Below are 21,823 nucleotides of genomic sequence, written 5' to 3'. Positions count from 1 at the left end.
AATAAAATATTGTTTTCTATTTAGTTAGTAAGTCGTATTTATTTAAGTTACAGGGGTGAAAAAAAAGAGAAAATTTAGTCTGATTTTTCATTTCAAATATTTCATTCAAAAGAAACCTTTTGTTTATTCTAAGGGACTTTCAGCCCTCGGTAATAATGTAATATTTTATTCTACGTTTAAAATTTTCAAATATATTTATTAGTTTTCTCAGGATTCGAAAAAAATTAATGCATTTAAATAGCTTTGGACCAAGATTTTACGCGTACCCCCTCATATTTGATTAAAAAAAAAACAGAAATAATATTGATTTTTTTTTAATCAATGAAAGGGGGGTCGTGAGTTGCAATGACGACGTCGACTTGGGGGGGGGGGGGGTCGTCTCTTAATCGACGAATTACGACGGGGGGGAGGGTATTAAAAAGTCCAAATTTTTTACGACGTAGTTTATGGATGCTCCCTATGCAGCAGCCTTGCTTTAGGCCCTTACTAATAGGAATTTCTCTCGTTAATTTGTTTCCAGTTTTAATGTTTACCGTCATATCTTTGTAAAGCTGTTGTACTGCTTGTATATAGTTTTTGCTTATTCCTTGTTTTTCCATTGCTATCCAGAGCATTGAAGTATCTCCCCAATTCTAACTACACATTGCCCTTCAAAGGCTTCGTTAAATTTCGAAAGGAGCATTTAAAAACATAAGAATACACAGGGTGTTCCATTAAAAATAAAGATTATGGACCATGTAGGCTTGCAGGAATCACCCTGTAATATTCGCAATAGACCCTACATGATATAGTTCGTTGAGATAAGCTCATTAAGGAAATTTTAAAAATACAAAAATATACAGGGTGTTCCATTAAATATAAAGCTTTTTGACTATGCTAGGCTTTCGGGAATCATTTAATTGTACATTTAAATTATTCCCTGTACATTATATTTACAGTTCAAGTTGATTATCCAGTTGGAGTTGACTTTTCCTAGTTCGAGTCGACTCAAACGGCTGGTTTTAGTAAAAGTTGATTATAAATATAAAATGAAGATTTTTATTCAACATTTACTACTAAAAGTAGACTCCAACTAGTTAAAGGCCGCGTCTCACCATCAAATAATTTGATCAAACAGTTTGAGCAAACTTGACGTACTTGAGGAAGTACGTCAAAGTGACGTCACAATTGCAGTTTTTTTTGAAATTTTAAAAATCTGTGCTCTCACTATCAGTCTAGTTTGATCAAATTTATTGTATTGAGTTGTCTAACTTGTTTGTACTTTATTTAAAATTAAAATTTTTCATTATTATCCACAATGAACACTCAGGATGTGACGTCACTAACTGTCACTTTCAGTTTGCTCAAACCAGTTTGATCAAATTATTTGATCGTGGGACGCGGCCTTAAAGTATACTCTTCCCAATGCCGTTTAGTAAAAGGTGATTCACACAAACAACCGATTCTAGAAATTAAATGTTACTGTATATTATGTTCAAATCGTGATATTTATAGTCCGGGTGTATCGTCGCCCCCGTTAGATAAATTATTCCAGTTCGATTTTTTTACACAAACAAAAAGAGGTCCTTATAACGAATCGACAGGGTGTCACGTGGTACCGTAATCGAAAAAATGTTTAAACAATTTTTTTTAAACAAATTCACAAAAAAAATTCACTTCGGACATGTTTTTACTTCACAAAAAAAATTCACTTCGGACATGTTTTTTACATCATTAATTTGGGTCATTCGGAGCAAAAGAGGTCTTTTGTGATTTTTCTGTAAAATTTATTGTTCTAGAGTTATACGCGATTTAAAATTTGAAAAATGCGAAAATGACCATTTTCAAGGCTTAATAACTCAGTTAAAAATTATTATTATGAAAGTCAGAAAGTCACCAAATCAAATTTTAACGACCCCCCTACAAGGCACTGAAGAAATATTTGTCATTATTGTATTACTAAGCTGTTATTTTTAATTATTAACAATAAGCGCTAGGAGCGTATTGAGGCGGCTGTCAATGTGAGTGCGACTGAGATGCACCATTGGACGGTCGGAATGGAGGATCTTACTCGCACTCACATTGACGGCCGCCTCAATACGTTTTTAGCGCTCATTGTTGATAATTAAAAATAACAGCTTAGTAATCAAATAATGACAAAAATTTCTTCGGGATCTTGTAGGGGGGGGGGGGGGCTTTAAAATTTGATTAGGTGACTTTCTGACTTTCATAATAATAGTTTTTAATCGAGTTATTAAGCCTTAAAAATAGTTTTCGGTGAAAATGGTTTTACCTTAAAAATGGTAAAAATTTCGCATTTTTCAAATTGTAAATCGCGTATAACTCGAAAACTATCAATTTTAGAGAAAAATCACAAGAGACCTTATTTGCTCCGAATGACCAAAATAATCTAAAAAAAAATTGTCTTACTAATTGTCTTAAATACTTAGTTATTTATACAGTTCGTGGAGTACCTATGCTTTTTGCGCACGCACGCGATGTTTAGAGCACGAGCGGGCGGAGTACTATACATCGCCTAAGTGCGCAAAAAGTACTTCACGCACAGTTTCATACAATATTTTATGTGCCAAAAAACAAATAAAAAACTGCAACTCTTCGTCACTGGAATACATTCCTATTTTACAATTTTTTAGAACTTTGACATTTAAAAATTCAAACTTCTGTCAAACCACAAAACAGTCAAAACTTTTTTTATAATTTATTGCTCACATGTCATCACCATGACAAGGCGAAAGTTAAGGATATTTGATTATATGAAAGTGTGCTAAAAAACAGTGCGAAAAAGTAAATCCCATTTAAAATACATTATTACTTCAGGCACACTTTAAACCCTTCATGTACTGCTATCTATATTTACAATTTTCACACAATAAAAACTTATACATAATATGAGGTAGAGTACATAAGAATTATTTTTGTGAATTTGGTTAACGAAAATTGGTTAAACAATTTTTCGACCGCGGTACCGCCTGACACTGTGTATTTGTTATAAGGATGTTTGTTTGAGTAAGTTTGTGCAAAAAAATCGAATCAGAATAATTTACCTAACGGGGGCGACGTTAAAGCCTGGACTAATAAGTAGTTGAAACGGCCAAAACAAAGAGACGCACACTCATCAAAAATGCACGTGAGATTATACTCGTATAAATTGTATAATCTACTTTTACTAACAAGAGTTAGGAAGAGTCAACTTCAACTAGTAAAAGTTGATTTAAATTTTTCAAATCAACTTTTACTGCTCGTTTCAGTTGGAGTTGACTCGAATTAGGAAAAGTCAACTCTAACTGAGAATCAACTTGAACTGTAACATATATAATTAAACCTGTATATTTTTTAAAACAAGGACAGAAATAAATATTCCATAAGTGGTTTCTACCCTGTATAATAGAAATGTAGGTACTTACATATAAAATCTTAGTCTCATCTGGTACGGTACTTATTAGTTGAAAATTACATTTGTCTCCATGTGATTCCTTAGCTTCAAAATATTCTAGATTAAAAGTTGACAAAGGTTTCATTTCCCTTTCATTTAAATAGATCAACAGACAATTCTTGTGTATAGTTGCGTAAACTCGTTTCATTTTCTCGAAACCCAACAGAAATTTTCTTTTCATGAATATCCAACCATATTTAGTACTTTGGGAAGCTTCCCTGGCAGGGAGATCTTAAAAAATATAATTATAAGCCAGCAGAAAATGTTAAAAGGATTGCCAGAATGCCGAATAGACCATCGCTACATTAACGGCCGGTTTCACAAAGTAAAGTTAACTTGTGGTTAAGAGATAACCAGAGGTTCCCCCATTATAATATATTGGGGTAACCTCTGGTTATCTCTTAAGTTTACTTTGTGAAACCGGCCGTAAGATGATCAAATATATCTATGATTCCTCATATATATTATTTTACCAAAAGGGAACGGCTAGCGTAAGACTATCTGAACAACAAAATAAATAAATAAATTCTGTATACAGTGAGGAGTACGGCAAGGAGATACCATATCACCAAAGCTATTCACAACCCTTTTAGAACACACTTTTAAGAAGGCAGATCTAAAGGATGGTATCAACATAAATGGAGAGAAGCTCAGTCATATTTGAGATTCGCAGATGATATCGTCCTTATAGCCGATCGTATGGATGATGCAAAAATAATGCTGAAGACTATTGTATCTACTTTGATTACTCTGATTACTTCGTACCAATCGTATCAGAGCGAGTAACGACTATTGTATCTACTTTGATTACTTTGATTACTCTGATTACTTCGTATCAATCGTAACAGAGCGAGTAACTACTATTGTATCTACTTTGATTACTCTGATTACTTCGTACTTCGTGAAGGTCGTTATTATATCGGAATACTATCTATCTATATTATCTAAAGTTAGCTAACAAAAGTGTAATATTTTTCTTACCTATAAATAATTTAATATCACTTGACTGTGTGGCAATGCTATGTCTAATGGTAACGTTTTCTGATATATTATTTAAATCTTCTACGGATGAGTAAATATCATTTGGTTTGTCATCGTCTTCGTTAGGTGCTAAAATCAAAATAAAAACTCCGTAATGTAAAAATAATTTCCAACTTTCTACTGTAACAAAAGTATAAAGTAATGTAAAAGAATATACGAATGGGTACTGTATTATACTAATTTCAGCCTTTTGGAATCATCAGATGCAGTATGTAAAGGAAGATGAGATGAGAAACATGTCCCTCCGTATATGGGTGGTTCTGCAGTTATCACTTTGATTGATTTGTGAGCCTAGATATATGAACTCTCGTACTCCTTCGAAAGTATAAATATATTCCAACTGTTAGATCTTCGGCTTTTGCTATATGCTTATTATTTGTCACATTCTGTTTGCTGCTGCTTCCAATGCCGTGAACGATTGAACCAGGTCTGCTTTTCTTCTTGCCACGATATCAATGTCATCAGATGCTCTAATAGCTTTCTCTAGGGCAATATTGAAAGCCTATAGTCTGGAAAATTCTTGATACTCCGTTCTGCACTCTAACCTTACACTAGACTGTTGAGAGGCTTGTTTTTACCAATTTTACCAAGTGTATTGGGATATTGAATTCTACCATGAGTTTATATAATGCGTTTCTGTCTACACTGTCGTAGGTTCATCTAAAATCCACAAACAAATGGTGAGTATCAATTCCATACTCATATGTTTTTTCCAAAGCTTGTCTTAGAAGGAATGTTTGATGGATAGTATACTTTTCTTTACGAAACCCACACTGGCATTTGCCTATTCTGCTTTCACAATATCCCGACAGTCGATCGTAAAAAACTTAGGCTAAGTGATGTTTCACATTATAAGAATTTTGAACGTGCGAGGGTTTTCTCGTGCGATAGTTTTGACGCACCTATCCTTTTCACACAATAAGAATTGAGTCGCACGAAGATATTTTGCTGTGTTGTTTGGTATATTATTTTTATTTACACTTTATGACTGAGGTAGGTACATGATACGATGTCGGATATGTATCTATCATTACGATGTATCATTACAAATGGGTATTTTTTGTCCATACTTTTGTCCTAATGTACTGTAATGCGTATTTAATTCATTTGCAATTTCTATTTTGTCAGTTATTATTTCTTATGTTTTTAATTAAAAGACTTAATTTGTTTTTATAATCGTTGTTCTACTAAGTTATTTGTGGGATCTTGGATTAGCTCATACAATATATGTAATAAACTATTCTAAATAGGAAATAAGCCACAATTGAACTAAAAAAATGATTTTATTAGATGTTTCGACATCCGATGTGGGCGCCGAAACGTTAATAAAATTATTTTTTTTAGTTAAATTGTGGCTTATTTCCCATTTAGACTAGTTTATTATAAAAATTACACAAGGAAACAGCTTCAGAACAACATTACAATCTATGTTTTTCATGTACAGAATTTAAAAGACCCTCTGTCAGCCATTCATTTTTAAATGTTCCCCTCGTTTTAAATGTTGTTTTTAGATAATTTCACACAAGACGTGACCGCCGCCCTACTCCAGTTTTCACCGAGTTGTTTACCCTATAAAACTAAATATCATTTCGTAGAATAAAAGGTATATTTTATATGGAGCGAAATCAAATTATAGCGTTGTGTTTACTTTATCGCCGAAGAAAGAGAAATAAGAGGAACCGAATTCATTGGGTCCACCCTATTAACACAAAAAGATACGATTTATATATTTTTATATTCACACATATTGATGGAACACCCTGTATACTCAACGTTAATTGGAACTATGTAAAATAAAGTTTATTATAATATACTTAGCAGTTTTAATTACGGTTGTTATCAGTAACATATAATTAATTTTGCTGTACTTATAAAATGTGTTTTTTTCTTTATCACTTAATTCGTCAAATTAATTAATTCAAATTAATTCGTGCACTGTTAAGTGCACGGCATACACCATTCCAAGCATTTCTCGTCAAGTTTCTATCTTTATATATTTCTATTGTTTTGTCCCAATGAACAGGTCTCGGTTCAATTAATGTTATTAATATTTCACTATCAATCTGAGACATCATAATATAAAATATATGCACCTACTATAAACAGCCACAAAGTGTAAATTAAAATAATGTACCAAACAACCAAAGAAACTACCTTCGTGCGACTGAACGACAGTATCATATGAAAGGATGCATTAAGTCCCCTATGCTACTGGGTGCGTAAAGACGGCACGGCTGACGTCTGTTGTTGTAAGCGAGGGACGGCATAAACACGGCGACTTCACCAAACGTTCCAACCACCGTCTAGTGAGAAACGCTCCATATGATTACATGCGCCACCATTGGAATGTCGTCGTGCGTTCTAACCCTCGCACGTGTAAAGCCTCGGTTTCCGCGAAAGCGGCACCGAAAAACTGCGAGCGTAACATTGCGATGAATGACGTCATAATAAACTGTACCACGCAAAATAATAGCGGTGGTTTCCAAGGATGCGTTGGAAGCCACCGCTTGCTGAGTTTGTTGCACATTCCATTGCCGCAGTGAAGAACCTTGAATTTTTCACCATAATCTGACGTAATTCATCACAGTGTTACGGTCGCAGTTTGTCGGTGCCGCTTTCGAGGACACCCAGGATTAAGGTACTAGTACACTATAACAGTGGCGTAGCTGACAGGCCCGCAAGGCGGGGGGCCCCTCCTAACGTCGGGGCCCCTTAAATCCTTCAAGCTTCATACTTCTACTTTTTTTAAATTAGGGACCAAAACATATTTTCCTAATAAGCATCAAAATAGAGAATTTGAAAGGAAGTAATGAAGCGGCTATTGACGTAACGTAATTCTTAAACCCGCTGGCTTTACACCAACAATAAATTGATGAAGAAATTGACCAACTTCTTCAAGGTCAAATTTGACGTGTACAAAATACAATTTTACACCAATTTTGCCGTGAATAAAAAGAAAATGAAGAAATTTGACGAAATAGAACATGTTCTTTTATAGGATATGTTTTATTTCTTGATTTTCACGGTAAAATCACAGAACACTTTAGATGATCTGTGGTTAAAATTTGAGTTCAAATTGTGCTTTGTACCACAAACCATACATTTTGTACACGTCAAATTTGGCCTTGAATAAATTCGTCAATTTCTTGATCAATTTATTGTTGGTGTAAAGCGGGTATAACCCTTCCGGGTGCAATTTAGCGTTTCGTGGACAAGTTGGTAGTTTAGATGAAAGTGAATCCCAAAAAAGGAATTTTTTGTCGGTGGTTTTTTTACTAGCTCAATCTGATCCTGTTTCAGCTAAATTAATCGATAAAAACAATTACTTGAAAACTTAAAAACAAATTACTTGAGCCCCAATTAAGTTATAAATTTGTTGGCTCAAGAAACTGAAAACCAATTGATAAATTTAATTAAAAAAGTTGTTTTGATTCAATAATTATTGATACCACTCAAGATATTTCAAAACACGATCAGCTTAGTTTTGTTTTCCGTTATCTAAAACTAACTTGCGATGAAAATAATTTATCTTCCAAAGCAGAAGTTTTTTAAAGTTTTTTGGGATTTATTCGCATTTTGGACCAAAGTGCAGGTAATCTTGTAAATAAAATTTTTTTTGTAAATAAAATAAAAAAACCTTTCCGTACACAACTGAAGAGCAAAAAGGTATACTGGGACAAGCGTTATGAGTGGTGTATATTCAGGCGTACAAAGGCGCATAACTGACATTGAAGAAACAGCTTCCTATGTTCATTGTGCATCCCATAATCTGTACCTACTATTCAATCTAAAATACTCAACTTTATTAATCTAACATCAAAACTTTTGCAATCTGAAAAGGCAGAGTTAACGGTCGCGCTTCAACTTTTTGAAAAAACTCGTAATAATCTTAGAGAAATGAGAAATTCGTTTTCCGAAACTTTGGCAATAGCTGCAGGAATAGCAGAATAGTAGGGTAATATACCAGCATTTAAACATAAACGTATAAAACGTATAAAAAAAATTTACGATGAGCTTAGCTGCGACGAAAAAATAACTTATAGCAAAAAAAGTTTTGAAGTTAATGATTACATTGTAAATTTAAATATTGCAACAACTGGCTAATATTTTTTTCGGATTAAGAGACATGTATAATGATTTTTGATGTATATTCCCAAAAAATCTATTAACATTAAAGGATGAAGAATTATTAAAGAAAGGATAGATATTGTCCTTTACACATATTTTAAAAATTATACTGTTATTTGGTGTCGTTATGTTTATAAGGGCCCACAAAAATTGTCGCGGGGGGGCCCCCCAATCTTCAGCTACGCCAATGTTTAGAAGACCAAAAATAATCATTCTTTTCAAGAATTTTTTTCTCAGAACCTTAAAAATTAACATAAAGCTATTTACATATTAATATCTAACTCTTAGAGAGTACAAAAAATATATTTTTTTTATTTATGCACGTACACTAATATTGTAGAGGGTACAAAAGTCGAGGCCTCAAAAAATGATGGCGGACAGTTAATGTCAGAATTGGGATAACTGAAATAAAAAAATCGTACTGCATTTGAAAAAGGAAGGTTTTTAACGTGACAATTTACCACAATTTGACCAAAAAATAAAAAAATAAATATTTTTTAACCATGAAAAACTGAAGAAAAACGGGGGACTTTTTCACAAATTTTTTTTACGGAATTTTTCACTAACGGTGGTAAATTGTCACGTAAGAGACCTTCCTTTTTCAAATGCCGTACGATTTTTTTTGTTTCAGAGATCCCAATCCTGAGATTAACTGTCCGCCATCGGAATTACTCTTTTTCGAGGCCTCGACTTTGGCGCCCTCTACAATATTAGTGTACGTGCATAAATGAAAAAAGAAATTTGTTTGTATTTTATAAGAGTTAGATAATAATATGTAAAAAGTTTTATGTTCATTTTTAAAAAATCTTGAAAAAATGCTTATTTGTTGTCTTCTAAAGTGTACTAGTACCAAATTCTTATAATGTGAAACAGTACTAATATTTTGTAGGTCACGTTTAACAGGGTAATGCCTCCGTAGTTATTACAAACTGTTTGGTCTCCTTTATTGTGAATATGTACAATTATAATCTACGTTCTAGTCTTCTGGTAGTTTTAACTGCTCTCAAATTAGTTCTACTAACCTACAAGTCTCTCCTCAAAACTTTCTGCCCATCTTTCAAGTACCTATCTGGTCCTAATCATCAATGATCTCTCCTGTTCTGTTTCTAACTATTGATAATCTAGGTTTGAATTCAACAGATCAAAAGACTTAAAAATAATAACATATAAAACAGATAAAAAAGTTTTAAGTTTTTTAAAAAAGGCTTAAAATTTTTACCTGGATTATTCATAATAACATAATCTTCACTAGGCTGTAAGGGCGGTTGAATTTTAGCTATAGTTTGGAGCTGTTGTTTGGATCTGTTTATCAAAGATTCGGCTAGTTTTTGATCTTTTGGTGATAAATTCTCCAATTTATCTGAAGACAAAAACTTGCAAATATCTAAAATAGAAAATGCAGGTTCAAAAAACGATACTATACTAAATTTATAATCAAGATGCAGTAGAAATAAACAAACCAAGACACGTTAAATGCTACTAGTGTTACGTCCTTGGATTATCCAATGTATGACGCACAGTGGCGTGCGGTGACATTTTCGGAAGGGGAAACGATTCAATAAGAGTATAAAATTATTTTCTTACGGGGGTCGAGATCAAAATATAATATACTATGTGATAAGTATATATGTACCTACTTAATAGGTAAACAGTAGGTATATACCCAATATTATACTACTTCTTAACTTATAAGTATGAATTAAAAACAAAAACTATTAAAAATTACCTGTAACACGAAGCAAGCAAGCAAGCAAGCAATAGTGTTTAACCCAGCTTGAGAGACTTGCACGCCCCTTGAGAAAGACATTCGGGTGATACAATTCATTGGGGAGAGGAGGACTTACTCCTAGAAGCGGCCGTCACTTCACCCCGCCCCAATGCTCCAGACTATCCACTTCCCTCCCGATAGCACTCTGATGCGCTATAGGGGCTCTCTATCAGCAAAGTGCTTATCATGTGGGAGTCCTGGGTACAAGGACTCACACACGAAATCCTACCCCGATCAATGCAGGCCAGCGTGAGGCGCTCTATTCCCGATATTTCTAGTGACTTATCGATCTGTATTACTTGCTCGGACCTCGACTCCGGGCTTGGTTTCTTTAAACTTAAAAAGAAGAGTTCCATTTAAAATTGTTATTATGTTCCGAGGCATTTCCGCAACACGCACCTTTTAACACTTCTTTATATTTGAGGTCTATTCTCCTATCAACCAGTGCAAATTTGTCTATAACATCGTCGTAAAATTTTGGATTTTCTGACAACTTTTTCAATAGGTAATAGGGCTAACTTGGAAAGTCTGTCTTCGCTGGTTGAATTTCGTGTAATACTTTTAATGCGTTTTAACACTGAAAAATTGCGTTCAACTGGTGCACTTGTGGCTGGGATAGTTAGTACTAATTCACACAATTTGACCACTTCACACAGGGACTTATTTAAACCAGTAGTGTTTAAAAAATTTAACAAATTCCTGGGAATTTCTTTTTCACTAATATGTCACTTGTTTCATAAACGACATTTAACTGAGAGTTCAAAGCTGGGACATCAAAACAATTTCCATAATTTAATCGTAGGGAATTAAATGCCTCTGTGGGAAATTTTGATGAGTTATAAATGGATATATTAAAATTACATAATTCTACAAATTTTAATTCGTTAAAATTTTAAAATGGAGAATTCATTTGTTGTATGATACTGTCAAAAATTTTGATGTATAATCGTCGATAGGAGGTCTCTCTATCGCCGATATTAGCAATCTTTATTCTTTTACTTTCAGGTTCTAACCCCATAGTTACAGTTTTCTCCCAAATATTTTTGAACTGCTCTCGTTTTTTAATTAGTATATTTCGAAACTCATCTATTTGTCTTATACAAAATCCAATGTCATTTGACTTCGTTTGTAAAATGTCAAATGAAATATCAGTAAAAGGAAAAATCTCTACAAAAATATTTAGCAAAAAATTGAAATCGATATTTTCTTTAAGCCAATGTAAGTACCCCTTAGTAGCAGCAGTAACAGTCTCAGCATCCCATTTTCCTTTATTATCCCAAACGTCTTGAAAAAAGTCTATCAATAAATCACGGTATTGAAACACCGTTTGCATAAGCGTCCATTGTAGTTCCATCTCATCTGAGCAACTTTTGGAAACCTTTTCTGAACGTGCATATCCAAAGCTTGCGTTCTTTTTGATGATTTTGAAAAATAGGATGACAAGCCACTTAGCGTCGAAAAGAAAACTTTAATTAATATTATCCATGCCTCACGATAAAACCAAATTAAATCTGTGTGCTAAACAGTGAACAAATATTGCATGTTTAAAATGTTCCTTTACTTTAGCTTGAAGACCTGCTAACTGACCAGCCATTACTGCAGCACCATCATAGCTCTGAGCGATAAGCTTGGAATTACATTCTAGCTTATAAATCTCTGGCTCCTGTGAATAAGCACATAAGTCAACTTTAGTAAATTTTTCAGGAGAGCCGAAAAAATGTTTACGGGATCGTGCAAAATCGCAGAATAACGTTGAAACATTTAAAAGCACTTTTTTGACGATAACAAGAGGCTATTATTGAATAAAAATATTATGAGTTACATTAAATTAAATTTTAGAAGATATTGAATGACTTATCCGGTTGTACTTTAGGTGCAAATTTGACATAACTCAAGATATCTTAAATAGTGATATGTATTACGCACATTTAGCGATGATTTATTTGCTTACATCTAAAATAATTCCACAAAATTTTAATCAAAATATTTTATTCTAAAGCAAAGTAGCACAAAAAATATCTAAATATCATCAGGATCGACCTCCACTAAATCGGGATCGAGGTGTCAGGAACATCAGCTACCAAAAACTCTTGATAAAATGGCCAAACTTGTTTATCTATGAAAGGCAAAAGCTCCATAAGGTTTTTCTTCTTCCCTTTGCTTATCGCAACCGGCCCATCATGCAGCTTTAGTAGTTAAAGCTGGGCTGATTGTTTTCCCCTTCTTCTGTAGTTGACAGACTTAAATTCTTCTTCATTATTAAGTGACGCCTTGAAACACAGAGCTGTAAAATTATCTGCAGAATAACGTGCCCACTGCAGATCTTTCCAAAGAAACTTTTCACCACTCTCAGTAACTTTTTTTTGTATCAAATCAGTTTTCAATAATACTACAAAATTATGAAAATCGTTGGATTCCATTACTTTTACTATAAAAGAATTCTTTTTTTTATATGCTACATGTTACAATGCTGTACCAAATCATACGGATGGTTAATTTTCATCGTAGTTTTCTTCTTCTCCTTTTCAATAAAATAATGATCTGCATCACATTCCATATGAGTATGACCACTTACAAGAAACTTGTGATCAATATACTCTATTCTACTTTTGTTTTGCAAAACGCGCATAAACATTGCTGACATGTGACTGTTTTTATTCTGACCCTGGCATGTATCCGAATATAAACATACTCTTTTTATGGTTGATGGAAGGTCCATAAGATGTTGATACAAACATGAGGAAATTTGATTTCCTCCTCTGGCTGAAACAGACTCATTCCAAATATAGCAAGTAGCTATACCAGTAACTAAATTGTGTACAGTTAGATTGTAGGTACAGAGTTGCCGTTTGTAAAATGAAATGGATGTTTTCAAATAAGGGGTTGGCAAACATTGTTGCAAATGAAAGCAAATACTGCAGTTGTCGCATCATTTATGGCTAAAGTTTTATCACTTGACTTTGCGTTATACGCTTCTTGAGCTGCTACGTGATGCTTATTCTGCTCTAAAATTAAGTTTTCCTTTTCAGTTTCTTCTGCATATGATATTTTAATTGCTAAACTATCGCATTTAGAACACGTATCTTTTTGGGGCTTTTCAGTTCCATAAGTTCCATATTTTTTCGCCTAAGTCCCATATTTTTTATGGCTTATGGCGTCATAAACATCTAGTTGACGATGGCGTGAGAAAAGAATGAAAAAGAATAACATTTATAACATGGGTAAAATGCCTACTATAGAAGTTACAAGTGAACCCAGTCCGATAAATCGCGTGGTGAATAAGCAAATAACTGTACTTATCGGCTGGTTTCCAATTCGCAAAAATTTATTGAAACCGTGTAAGACTAGTTATTTCGTTACGTTTCATAATTTTCGAGATGTTTGAATATTCACATGCTCATAATTCTCTAAATTTAAAAATATTGGACTTATTTGTTTATGCATAGGCCGGGGAATTACATTTTAACGTTAAGTACATTGGAGCTTTTTTTATCTCATTTTTAATATGATCCATTACAACGTCAGCAGTACATTTAATTAAGTCGCTTTGGATTTTGTTTGAGGTACCTACCTCGGAAAACTGTGGAATTAATAAAATGATTTTTTAGGGTTTCATCATATTTAGCCAAAAAATTTACAAGGTCTTCTGAGCTTCACTGAAGACGCATAAGGATGCTGAAATAGCTATATGGAGATGGTGGTCCAACTCTGAATCAAATATAAACAAAACCTGCCTCGAACCCCTTTTTCATCTTTTTAATTTTACTCAGTTTGAGTATTTAGAAAGTCTTTCGGTCCTTTTCCTTGACGAAGAGAAGGTAAATGCGTGGCCTAAGCGTCCTCTATTTGCTTTCTCCTACTTTCGTCGTCTCTTGTGATTATATATTGTAAAATCCGGAGATACGGGATGCAGCCAGAAAGCAGTTTATTAGCGAAAAGTCTTAGATTTAAAATATTGTTTATTATATTTTTATTTCAATTATTCTAATTGTTTAAAAGGTAGTAAACTTTGTATCTAGGGCTTTTCGTTGTTTTCCTCGTAAGGTCTATATAATTGCCTCGATTGGCCGATTCACTTGTTTCATTATGACCTCTGAAACTTAATTCAAGCTCTCCCAAGAAACAAGTTACATCAATCAACCGTTTTAACACATCCCTATTTTTCTTAACGCTTTTATTGTGAAGTATATGGCTTATTTTTAAATGATTGTCCAAACTATGTTCAATGCGATATGCCCCGAATGTTTTTTCTTTAATTGTAGCACTTAAATGGCACTTACTATTTACATGTCGCTTTACACTTTTGTGCAAATTATTTAAATCTGTAATGCCGACCGAGTTCCAATGTGTTTTTTCGCTTGTATTAACAAGAATACAGGGCCAACAAAATAATTTTGATAAAATTTTGCAGCCAGTTAACCATTCATATTTTTCATAAAAACCCACATGGAAATGTCTGGTAAATTTCTTTGCCGATTTTTCCACTTTTGTCTCCAAATTAATGGGCTCCTTTGACCTACCAGACTTCATAATGTCCACTTTCTCTTGATAACTTCGACTTGAAAATCCTTTTTTTAATAAACTACACACAATTCAAATACAAAAACAGTTGTCTATATTGTTCATAAATCCACAGGACGGTCCACTCGCTCCTTCCATTGCAGAAAAAGATAAACGAAAGCACAAAATTTACAATTTAAAAAAACGTCGTCTCATAACACTACGAATTTCGACTGACTTAAGTAAATACTGGCCATAAAGGCGACCAGCGAATCGCTTTTAGAAAATTCGCGCGAACTCAAGATGACTTGTGGGTGAGGTCATTAAACCCTGACCACCCCTGGCCAACATTTGGATGGATCAACTGCAAGAGCTTCCGTACAGACACGGACCCTTGGTATTGGCTCCGTGCGTCTCCCCTCTACGTATAGTCACGTGATACGCTGTCAGATTTTGTAAGGACGTTTTAACATTGAGTCTTATGGGATTATTTTGTTAAACTTGAATATTTTATTTTGTAGTGATAATAACCGAATACAATTGTTAGAATTCATTAGTTATTAATTTATACTGTAATTTATAGTGCAACAAAATATTTTCTTTTTCGTTAATAAATATTTATTGACATAAACTGCGATAGCGAGGTTATGCATACAAAATCAAACTGATAAATCAATATTGGAAAGTGAAGAATTTATAGTGCGTTTTTATTTTCTGTTTATATTAATACATAATATCACTAGCGTGACACGACATTTTTTTAAATGTCTCATTTAAACATACACAAAGCGTCCTTATAAAATTTCAAAAAACCGCCACCATGAGCAGGTCGGTCGATTTTGCTTTGACACTTTGTTAACGCTCGAAGCGAATAGGATGCGTTAAATTGTGTGTATTATATTATTATTTGAGTTCGTTTATGCGATAAATTTTTAATATTTTCGATCCTATTGCCTACATAATAGATTACTTAGATTAGGGAAAATTTGTTGATAATTAAATATTAATTAATAATATATTTTCTTAGGTATATCGAAGTATATGGAAGCGGTGCTTCCCCCGCTTCCATGGGCCTCACAGAGAGAGACTGTATATACGAGTGTTTTATAATTTTCATGGCTTTTTCGCCACTTCTCGTTTCTTAGTTAGTTTCAGCTATTAGTTTGTACCTTGTTACTGTATTTTCGAAATCCATTCTCAAAAATAAATTTTATTACGAAAGACAATTTTTAAAAAACCCGTTTTCGGCCCTGACTTTCGTAATTGGCGCAGCCAGACAGTAGGATTTTCCGGAATTGTACAAGTGTTCGTGTTAACCTTTGCCGAATTTCGCGTGCAATTTTTCTTTTTAAAGATTAACGGAAAAATATTTATTTTCGGGTACGGTAATGGTCAAACGTCCAGGGCTAGGAACAAGCATTGTCCACAACCCATTGGAGAAGCCAAGACCAGGGAAAAGGAACCAGCATCGTCCAGATTCCTATTGGTGCAGACTGCAGACGGAAGAACAAAATAGTCCGAAGTCTATAGAAAATGAAAATATTCATGTAAGTGTTTCCTATGTTTTACCAATCCATATTTTTACATATAAAAGTGATATTTTGTATATTTTTGATTCATACTGGAGGATATTTTAGAAAGTTTAATTAATTTAACATTTAAGGAAATGGCTCAACCTAACTTTCAACTTATTAAATACCAGGCAGATAATATTCCTAAATTCAATGGCAACCCAAAGCAACTAAACAGATTCATTAGATCATGTGAAATTTTTTTAAATAATCATAGCAACAGAGATGCAAATAATCCTATTAATGTTTGTTTTTTTGACAATGTTTTGAGTAAATTAACTGATAGAGCAGCAGACCTTATTGCTTCAAGAACCGAACTCGATTCTTGGGTAAAAGTTAAAGATTCTCTCATAGTAACATTTTCTGACCAGAGATCCATTGATTGCTTAGTTCAAGATATAATTTCTATGAAACCAGAAAAGAATGAAAATCCTCAAAATTTTGGTTTAAGAATCCAAGATGCTAGAAGCATCCTTTTTTCTAAAATTAATAGGTCTAATGACCAATTAAATGTAAAATTATTAAAGATACAGCAATACGAAGATATTTGTCTTAAAACTTTTATTAATGGCCTTAATTATCACATGCAGTTAGTAGTTCAGTTCGATTAAAGAATCCATATTCCATAGAACAAGCAATGGCTTTCGCTAAAGAGGAGGAAAATTTTATTACTTAAAAAATCGAAGTAATAATACAAGACCTTCAAATTTTAATAATTCTAGATCCCCTAATCTTTCTCACAGAAATTCAAATAATAATTCACATTCTTCATTTTCAAATAGAAATAATTATTCTAGAAATCATATTTTTTCAAATTACAATAATTTTCAAAATCGCCATTCTTCCCAAAGTTCTAGTCAATACAAAAATAATAATTTTTTCAGAAATCCTAATAATAATTTTCAAAATCAACCAAGTTTTTCGAACAGTAGTTTTAATAATAATAATGATAATCAATTTCCAAGACAATTTTCAAATATGCCTAGATATCAGCAATCAATTCATACCCAAAATCAAAGTAGAAATACAATACAACCAGAGTCAATGGACACAAGTTCCAATAACTTTAGTTTACGAAGTAACTTTAGAAATAATGGACGTTCTCCAAATAATTTATTTAACCATAAAATAACAAGCAATAATGTAAAAGCAGAAAGATATAATGATAATTCAAGAAGATATAATAATAATTTAAGAAGATATAATGATAATGAAAGAGGATATAATGAACATGAAAGAAGAGTATCTAATGATGAAAATTTTCCAGTCCAAGCCTCAACAAGTACAGCCACATAGACTTTAATGCTATTAAACAATATGATAAATTACCTAAAATAATAGTCTCAGAAATTATTGCTACTTTTTGATAGATACAGGATCGGAACAAAGTTTTTTCAGACCCGACCTCGCAAAACAACTATTTTCGAAATATATAATTCCTGAGCAATTTGCTGTGCATACTGCACACGCTACATCAGTCCATAATGAAACAATGACCATTTCAATATTCTCTTGTTTCGCAAATTCAAATTTTCATAAATTTTATCTATTCGATTTCTCTCCTAATTTTGACGGTTGGCTAGGGTGCAACTTTTTGTCACAAATCAATGCTATTATTGATTTTAAAATCTCAAAATTAAAGACCCCAAATATTTCTCTCCCTATATTTTTTACTTCACAAGATCCAAATAAACAAAAAATATTTTAAGCCCAGTAAAATAATAATACCTGCAAGAACTGCTCAAAAAGTTAAAGTCCCAGTTAATCCCTTGATGTTTAGTTGAGCTAAATAATCACAACGCCAAAGCATCTACTATGATAAGTAACCTAGGAGAAACCCCAGCAGAAATTCAATTTTCAGAACCACTTAATGTAGATTATATCCAAGAAGAAAATTTAAATACGTCATATCATATTGAGGAGATGGACATAGACGAAGAAGAAATGGATTATTTACAAAAGAAACTTAGACTTAATCATTGCAACGAAGAAGAATACGAAGCCATAAGTAAATTATGTTATGAATATATGTACTGTAGAGATATTTTTTATATAGATGGAACACAACTTAGTTTTACGAATGAAATAAAGCACAAAATAGATTTAACTAATGATACCCCAGTTTATACAAGAAACTATAGATATCCAGAAGTATATAAGAAAGAAGTTAGCAGACAAATAAACGACATATTAAAAAATGAAATAAAGAAAGCAAAATCTCAGACAAAGTCAATATTAATGCCATTTGAAACTACACTAGAAAAAATAATTCAGTATGAGAAAATAATAAATATTAAGAGCTATTCAGTAAATTCTATAATAACATTTGTATTAGAGATTCCATTAGTTGAATCGAAGGTATATGATTATTACCAATTATTCCCTATTCCCATTCCTATGAACAATTCAAAATACCTTATTCATTTACCTTACAAACATTTCCTTGCACTTAATGAATTTAGCTATATCTATATGGAAGATTTATGCACAGAAATAGACAAAGACGAATACATATGTAAAGGAAGTAATAAATTAATGATAACCGAAGATGCCCCTTGTGCAGTACAGTTAATAAATTTCAAGAAAAAGACATTGCCATGTGAACATTTCGAAGTGGAAATAAAGAAGATAGAATCTACAAGAATCAGCGACGGAAAATGGATAGTTGCAGTTCCAGAAGAAGAATTAGCAATTATCGAGTGCCGAAACTCGAAAGAAAATCTACCAGTACATGGAAACTACGATTTAGAATCAGTTCCTGAATGTACCATGAAAATCAAGAATGAAGTTTTCCAGACAGTAAAAACCAGTAAAAGTCACTTTGCTCATATAAATCTTCCAAAAATTATTCCTTCTATTAATGTTTTTCAATAACATTAATACAATTAACCTTAGAACAACTAAAGACATATTAGAAAAATTAGAATCTCAGAAAAATAATTTAAAAGACATTAATTCAATTTATTATAAAAGAACAAGTTTTTGGACAATCTGTATATACATAATAATTTTTATTTTAATTTTAAATTACTTAACTAAATATTTGATAAACGTGCGTCAAAGAAGACAAGAAGAAAGAAAACTAGAAGAATCCCAAGGATTTATTTTGTAAGAAGCACACCACAAGAATATGCTTTTTTCTGAGGGTGGAGGTGTTACGTCCCTGGATTATCCAATGTATGACGCAGGATACAGAGACTATATATACGAATGTTTTATAATTTCAGGGCTTTTTCGCTGTTTCTCAGTTCTTAGTTAGTTTTAGCTATTAGTTTGTACCTTGTTACTGTATTTTCGAAATCCGTTCTCAAAAATAAATTTTATTAGGAAAGACAATTTTTTAAAAACCCGTTTTCGGCCCTGACTTTCGTAATTCTAGGAGCACTCCTGAATTATAATTTACAATGTATAAACTTTGGAAATCATGATTTGGGATTCAAAATGTATATACGTTGTAAATTATGATTCGGGAGTGCTCCTAGTAGCACACTGAACCAAAAAAGTACGTAAATATAATGAAAAAAAATTGATTCAAAAACGGGAAGCATTAATTTTCGTCCAAAGATCAGTAGGTATCATTGGTCCAATGTAAGTAGATACATTAACTAATGCTCAAAAACATTAATTTTTATGAATTAGAACGTTCATTCAATGTACTTTCTAGTTAAGAATCAATGGATCGGTACATTGAATCAATGTATCGGTAGATTAATTCTTAACTAGAAAGTACATTGAATGAACGTACTAATTCATAGAAGTTAATGTTTTCGAGCATTAGTTAATGTATCTACTTACATTGGACCAACGATACTGATCTTTGGACGAAAATAATGCTCCTCGTTTTTGAATCAATGTTTTTTTCATTTTATTTACGTACTTTTTTGGTTCAGTGAATGTCATCTTCATGTATATTTGTATATAAAATACAAATAGTTAATAAGTAAACAAAATGACAACTTAATATCTACATAAATATTACAAATATAAGGTTTGTTCGTAGAACGATCAGCAACTGTTGCCAACGATCAAACGCATGCGTGTTCGTAGTCTACGAACTCTAACTGTTAACTGCGCAGCGCCAACTGTTAACTGCGCATGCGTCTGATGGTTGGCAACGGTTGCTGATCGTTTGGATCGTACTACGAACAAACCTATAGGTTGAAGCAACGATTTTTTGCCGATTCTCAAACTAATGTTAAGTATTTATAAGTTTAAAGAAAAACAAACATTATATTTTTAATTAACACAAACAACTTTTTATAATGTAATTTGGAAAAAACTAAATATAACAGAAATTGATTCTTCTTTAAAATATATAAAAATATATATAATATATTTATATTATATAAAAAATGTATACCTGATATCTTGAAAATAAATACATCTACAATAACATCTCCATAAATACATCTCTCTGGGATTAACTATCACCACCCATACAAAAAACAAATGGTTGAATGGCATTTTTCTTTGACTTCAAAAATCTAATATGATCTTCGACTTCTTGCTGGGTCTTCCCGATGTAAGAATGATTACTGGAAATCTCTGATGGTATATTTTATTGTTGTTCTGAAGCTATTTTCTTGTGGCATTTTTACAATTTTAACTATTTAGAATGGGAAATAAGCCACAATATTATTAAAAAATGATTTTTATTAACGTTTCGACGCCCAAATCGGGTGCCGTTGTCAAAATAATAATCGTATTTTGACAACGGCACCCGATTTGGGCGTCGAAACGTTAATAAAAATCATTTTTTAATAATATTGTGGCTTATTTCCCATTCTAAATAGTTAAAATGGTATATTTTATTATATATTTGGTTGTCCATTAAGATCTTTTTTTAACCATTTTATTAGTTCGTATAAAATATCGATATAGAACCCAAAGAAGAACTGCATGTTAGCCATCTACAATTTATATTAATAATTATTATAAAAAAATAAATCTAAATAGTGAACATAGTTGTATTTTTGGGTATCACTTTTTTATAGAAATATTTTAATTTATTAATTTTATTTTAATTAATTTATTTTTACTTTGATAGATACTACCGACTGCAAGAGTTATTAATATTTTTCAATTATTTACGGTTTAATCACCTAAAGATTTAATTTACTAATCTTTTATAAGATTATACCATTTAGAAATATTTTCAAATGGTTCCTATTTTCTTTTACCTATGTGTCGAATTAGCTTTTGAAAAAATTTACAACTATATGCAGGATTGAATAATGAAATAGGTACTTATATTCCGTAATGTCTTCATGGGTAATCTTTTCAAATAAAAATTTATTTATTTTATCCTTGATATGACTTTCACACCGAAGAAATGAGATAATTCTTTCGAAATTGCTGTCCCATCCATAAATAAGTCCATTT

The 21,823-nt window shown here is 32.3% G+C and overlaps 1 protein-coding gene across 1 annotated transcript in view; it reads right to left on the bottom strand.

The window, feature by feature from the left end:
* The window catches only part of LOC126892998 (uncharacterized), a 52,358-nt gene that overhangs the window by 16,353 nt on the left and 14,182 nt on the right, over positions 1-21,823 (bottom strand). Inside the window, exons 3-5 of the mRNA XM_050662933.1 lie at positions 9,822-9,986; positions 4,415-4,543; positions 3,405-3,664 (exon numbers count right to left, since the gene is read on the bottom strand). Of these exons, the coding sequence (XP_050518890.1) occupies positions 3,405-3,664; positions 4,415-4,543; positions 9,822-9,986 (554 nt within the window). The remainder of the gene's footprint in view (positions 1-3,404; positions 3,665-4,414; positions 4,544-9,821; positions 9,987-21,823) is intronic.

Source organism: Diabrotica virgifera, chromosome 10 (genome assembly GCF_917563875.1).
Source record: "Diabrotica virgifera virgifera chromosome 10, PGI_DIABVI_V3a".
Taxonomy (NCBI): domain Eukaryota; kingdom Metazoa; phylum Arthropoda; class Insecta; order Coleoptera; family Chrysomelidae; genus Diabrotica; species Diabrotica virgifera.
The sequence above is the reverse complement of the archived record's forward strand: the minus strand, read 5'-3'. Positions and strand labels throughout refer to the sequence as shown.